Genomic DNA, 6,000 nt, shown 5'->3' with positions numbered 1-6,000 from the left:
TTTAGAATTAGAATTAAAATTAGAATTATTTATTTTCATAACTTTTTAAATTAGACTTATTTTAAATTTAGAATTAGAATTAAAATTAGAATTATTTATTTTCATAACTTTTTAAATTAGACTTATTTTAAATTTAGAATTAGAATTAAAATTAGAATTATTTATTTTCATAACTTTTTAAATTAGACTTATTTTAAATTTAGAATTAGAATTAAAATTAGAATTATTTATTTTCATAACTTTTTAAATTAGACTTATTTTAAATTTAGAATTAGAATTAAAATTAGAATTATTTATTTTCATAACTTTTTAAATTAGACTTATTTTAAATTTAGAATTAGAATTAAAATTAGAATTATTTATTTTCATAACTTTTTAAATTAGACTTATTTTAAATTTAGAATTAGAATTAAAATTAGAATTATTTATTTTCATAACTTTTTAAATTAGACTTATTTTAAATTTAGAATTAGAATTAAAATTAGAATTATTTATTTTCATAACTTTTTAAATTAGACTTATTTTAAATTTAGAATTAGAATTAAAATTAAAATTATTTATTTTCATAACTTTTTAAATTAGACTTATTTTAAATTTAGAATTAGAATTAAAATTAGAATTATTTATTTTCATAACTTTTTAAATTAGACTTATTTTAAATTTAGAATTAGAATTAAAATTAGAATTATTTATTTTCATAACTTTTTAAATTAGACTTATTTTAAATTTAGAATTAGAATTAAAATTAGAATTATTTATTTTCATAACTTTTTAAATTAGACTTATTTTAAATTTAGAATTAGAATTAAAATTAGAATTATTTATTTTCATAACTTTTTAAATTAGACTTATTTTAAATTTAGAATTAGAATTAAAATTAGAATTATTTATTTTCATAACTTTTTAAATTAGAAAAATAAATAAATCACAAATTAAAGACATTAAATGAAGACAAGAAATTAAAGATATTGGCAAGTAAAAAGTAAATAATAAAGCTTTAAAAAAACTTTAACGTTCATAATTTTAAATTTACATAAACTGGATATTGTTAAACTTTTTTTAATCACAAAAAAAAAAGAAAAGACCTTTTAAAGACTTTTTCTTGTCATTAGCTTAGCTTTAATGTTTGTCACGAGTTCCGTGTCAAAGACGCACGAGTGGGCACTACTATTAAGTTCAGTATTATTATTGAACATTTTTTAACAGTTGTTTTATCATAACTTCAATATGATTTAATATGCACGTCGGATCAGCGCTCGCTGACTATGTGCTCGGATCTAAAATCTCATTCCATAGCACATCATTCCACACCAGCACGGAGCAGTAGCTCTTTTGGCTAAGAGCGGTGGCTTGTGGCCTACGGTAACTAATGTGTGCATTCGATCAATTGAAATCCATTCTGTAGGTCTTACGCCTGGCTTTGATGTGCTAGCCCATAAGCGCAAGGAGTGAGTGTGTTTAGCTTTCTATTCACCCGATTTGAAAGTGAACAAAAACATAACGAGACCATACGAGACGACCAAAACGGTACATACTAATGCACTACACCATCACACCTGTAGACATCTACAGTCTCTAAAATCAGTATATCAAATATTTGTTCTTTATCATATACTTTTGTTCATATTTTTTTGACCTTATCCTTGTATATTTATTCAGATTTGTGTTATAATGTGTGAATGAGACCGCATATTTGTGAGAAGCATAGCAGCACGATAATTTTCCACAAAAATACGTATTAACGTATTTTTATAACAAATGTATTCTTGGTTGGAATGTACTGAACTATACTACTAGATAAGTTTAGACATATCACGATCTCATGAGGTTTTTAGTTTCTACCCATTTTTCTTGATCTGACGCCGCTAAGTTAGTTTGTTGTGGTTTGCGCTATACAGTGTTTACTAACGTTTGTTTGGTCGTTTTGTCAACAATACTGTTTTTAAACATTACATTTTTCAGTGGTTATAAGCTATTAAAAAAAAATCACATTTATTGTCTCTGCCTACTGATTATGTCAGTATTTTTTTTTCTTTTTCATTATCTCTGGCTAATTATTTTTTAATTTATCTGAGTCTGTTTTGTGTGATAGCTATTGTCTCCACTTATCAGGCAAGATTTATATTTCTCATACTATTGGAGTTACCACATTTTCTACCATATTTTCTACTAACTACTTTTGTACTAAGCACAAACATTCTTAGTTTCGATGTTTATGAGTGGTATTTACTTATTATATTTATAAGACACATTTTAGCCATAAAAGAAACAGTAAGTTACTCATAATTATTAACTACTATTTTTTATTTGCTTTGTCTTATTTCTATACATTAAAATTGTTTATTTTAATACATACGCACATATGTATGTGTACACATTTGCCTATTCTAGTGTAAGTGTACATGATATTTATATGTATTTACATATTTGTTTATATTCACACCAGGCGCATCCCTTACCACCCTCATGAGATCTCTAAGAATGTTGGAGCTGTAATAAAAACTGGGATAGGGATAGGATTTTTGGCTTTTGTAGTGTAGTCCTATTATATTGCAATATTGACTAGCATGACGTAGAGTGCAGGCGGTGAGATTTGTTGCAAGGGCATGCCCCTGACTAGTGGCATTAGTGCAGGTTTCGGGCTCTTCGAAACATCATTGGTGATTGCAGGGCATTCCTGAGGAGGGGATCACCATTATCCACTACTTAACTCTGATTGGTTATCATAGCACCAACATTTTTTACCTCTTACACCCACGTATTATAGCACTTTATGAACTTTATATTATGAATTTGTTACATTATGACATTTATATACTTTTATCTCACACAGGTGATTATCAGTTTTCAATTTATTATCTAGAATTTAGACCATAAAAAGTACCACATTTATTAGTCTATTTTTTCTTTTCATATTGCCCGTACTATCATTTTTTATCATTTTACTTAATATTTTGTTATCTACTTATTTTAATTTATTGTTTTTGTATGGTGCGATAGCTTTAGCTATAGTTGTCGATTATAAACCAGCGAATCAACATTGACTTGTTTACTCATAGATAATTGTTTTATCATTTGTTTAGGATGACTAGAGCGTGAGTTATTGTTCACCCTATCCCTGAGACCTAACATTTTATTCCTCCTACAAAATAGTCTTTACATTCATTTATGATTCTCACCCTATGACATCTACAATCTACTTCTATTTTCACATCTGCCATGTCTACGTGACTGGACGGCTCCGTTGGTCACTTTTTGCGACCATTGTGTCCCATAAACAGACAAATAAATAAACCACAAATTAAAGACATATTGGCACAATACAAGTAAAAAGTAAAATTATAAAGCTTTAAAAAAACTTTAACGTTCATAAATTTAAATTTACATAAACTGGAATAGTTCCATTTTTTTTTAATGACAAAAAAAAGACTTTTTAAAGACTTTTTCTTGCCATTAACTCAGCTTTAATGTTTGCCACAAGTTCCATGTCAAAGACGCACAAGTGGGCACTACTATTAAGTTCAGTATTATTATTGAACATTTTTTAACAGTTGTTTTATCATAACTTCAATATGATTTAATATGCTTAAGTTTTATAGTGAGGAATAAACCAAAAGCTCATTTTTTGACAAATCCAGATTCAGAAAATTTTTTATAGGTCAACAATTTTAAAAGCCTTATTACACTAAAAGTTTTTATTCTTATCAGTGACTGATATATATTTTCTAGTTTTTTAAGTCCAACTTTCACTGATTTTTTTTTTTCGTTTTTGCATAAAGTTTTTTTTGTTGATAACAAGTAAAAATTATAAAACAGGGGGTCTTATTAAACTTGGGGTGGGTGAGAAAATTTTACAATTAATAAACATACCCTCCCATGTACTAAGTACTTAAGAGTAATGTAGAAATAAAACTTTTTATTTCAAAAAAAAAAAAACTTTCTCTATTTTTCTACTTAAATCGTTTTAGATGCAATTTAACAACTGATATTGACAACTTTTTCTTTTTATTAATTAAATATGTCCTATATATGTAATTTTTTTATTTTGACCAAAATCTAATAAACAAAAGTTTGTTTACTAGGTTTTGGTTAAAATCAATATATGGTTAATTTTAGATTAAACATTAGTCTCTCCTTAAACTAAATACAATACAAAAAGACAAATATATAAATACAAGATAATACAAATAAATAAAACCTTTTAAGATCTTTGCTTTGTTTATAACATATAGAGAATGTAAAAAAAAAAGAAGAAAAATACATATCGAAAAAAAGCGAAATCATACAACTATGATAAAAACATAACTGATAAAAAGTTGATAAAGATGTTCCACTTCAAAAACCTTAATTATAAAACTTTAGAAAATGTGATGGGCAATTTAATGTAGCTATAGCAACTGTAGTATGTTTAGTGGATGGTTTATATTTAAAAGCAAAAACAAGTTAACAATTAATAAAAGTTAAAGGGAAGAATTAAAAAGCTAAAAGTTATAGAGACAAATAGTTAAAGGTGTTAAAGGTGTAAGTTAAGAAAGGTGTAAGTTAAGAAAGGTGCTAAATACGTAAGTTAAGAAAGGTGTAAGGTGTAAGTTAAGAAAGGTGTAAGGTGTAAGTTAAGAAAGGTGTTAAATGTGTAAGTTAAGAAAGGTGTAGGGTGTAAGTTAAGAAAGGTGTAAGGTGTAAGTTAAGAAAGGTGTAAGGTGTAAGTTAAGAAAGGTGTTAAATGTGTAAGTTAAGAAAGGTGTAGGGTGTAAGTTAAGAAAGGATAGATTTCCAAGATTTTTCTACTTCATATTAGGTTGCTCCAAAATTACAGAACTATTTTCTATTCATATTTTTTGGTTGGTGAAAAGATCTGACTATGAAAAAAATCAAATTTATATCTGTTATATAATATATATAATTTTATTCAATTGATGGAAGATAAAAAAAAAACATATTGATAAATGGCTTTAATATAACTCATTAAAGCACTAGAAACATAGTTAAGTAATTCAGAACAGTAATATAACTATAGGCTGTTAAATTTAAAGTATAACACAAACACAAGAATATCTGCATAACATAAACATAAGAACACCTAAACAACAAAAATACAAAAGTACCTGCATAATATAAACACAAGAATACCTGCATAACAAAAACACAAGAATACCTGCATAACAAAAACACAATACCTGCATAACACAAAGACAAGAATACCTGCACAACAAATATACAAAAACACCTGCATAACACAAACACAAGAATACCTGGATAACACAAACATAAGATAAACATAAGATAAACAACAAAACATAACATAAACAACAAAAACACGAGACTGCCTACATAACAAAAGCACAAGAATACCTGCATAACAAAAACACAAGAATACCTGCATAATAAATTGAAATACTCCTGAGATTGCACTGAGTGCTCTGTGGCTTTTGTCTAAATAAAAAAATTTGTTTTTGAAATTAAAAATTGTTATTATTAGATTATTATTGAAGATAACAAATGATTTAAATACTTTCATCTTCAGCAAACATAAAACCCTTTGTAAAGGGTTTTATGTGTGCTGAAATTAAAATACTTCAAGTTAAAACCTGTATGGCTTTTAATTGATTGCTGAAATCTAATTGGTTTAAACATAAAATACTAAATAAAATACATTAAACATAAAATACATTAAAAATAAAATACATTAAACATAAAATATATTAAACATAAAATACTAAATAAAATACTAAAAAAAAAAGTTAACAACATATTTTTAACCTGTCAGATTCATATGTTAAGACAATAAAGCAAGAGTAATATTATAAATATAACTATTTACATCTCTCACTGTGAACAGTAGTTGAATAAAGAACTTCAAAGGTTTTTCTAAACTACAGCATTTAGTTGCAATTAAAAAGCATTGCTCTGCTGCTGTTGAACGAATTGTGCTTAAATAAAATAAAATAATATTACAGAAAAAACACAAATACATAACATAAAAATTACTATAACCAAATA

At 25.9% G+C, this 6,000-nt stretch overlaps 1 protein-coding gene across 4 annotated transcripts in view; it reads right to left on the bottom strand.

The window, feature by feature from the left end:
• Positions 1-6,000, bottom strand: part of LOC100206699 (ubiquitin carboxyl-terminal hydrolase 9X) — a 111,152-nt gene that overhangs the window by 47,744 nt on the left and 57,408 nt on the right. For all 4 annotated transcript variants that reach the window (XM_065788244.1, XM_065788245.1, XM_065788246.1 and 1 more), the window contains 2 exons: positions 5,822-5,930; positions 5,370-5,433 (listed from right to left, as the gene is read on the bottom strand). In XM_065788244.1, the coding sequence (XP_065644316.1) occupies positions 5,370-5,433; positions 5,822-5,930 (173 nt within the window). The remainder of the gene's footprint in view (positions 1-5,369; positions 5,434-5,821; positions 5,931-6,000) is intronic.

Source organism: Hydra vulgaris, chromosome 01, assembly GCF_038396675.1.
Source record: "Hydra vulgaris chromosome 01, alternate assembly HydraT2T_AEP".
Lineage (NCBI taxonomy): Eukaryota > Metazoa > Cnidaria > Hydrozoa > Anthoathecata > Hydridae > Hydra > Hydra vulgaris.
This window is presented reverse-complemented; position numbering and strand designations above follow the sequence as displayed.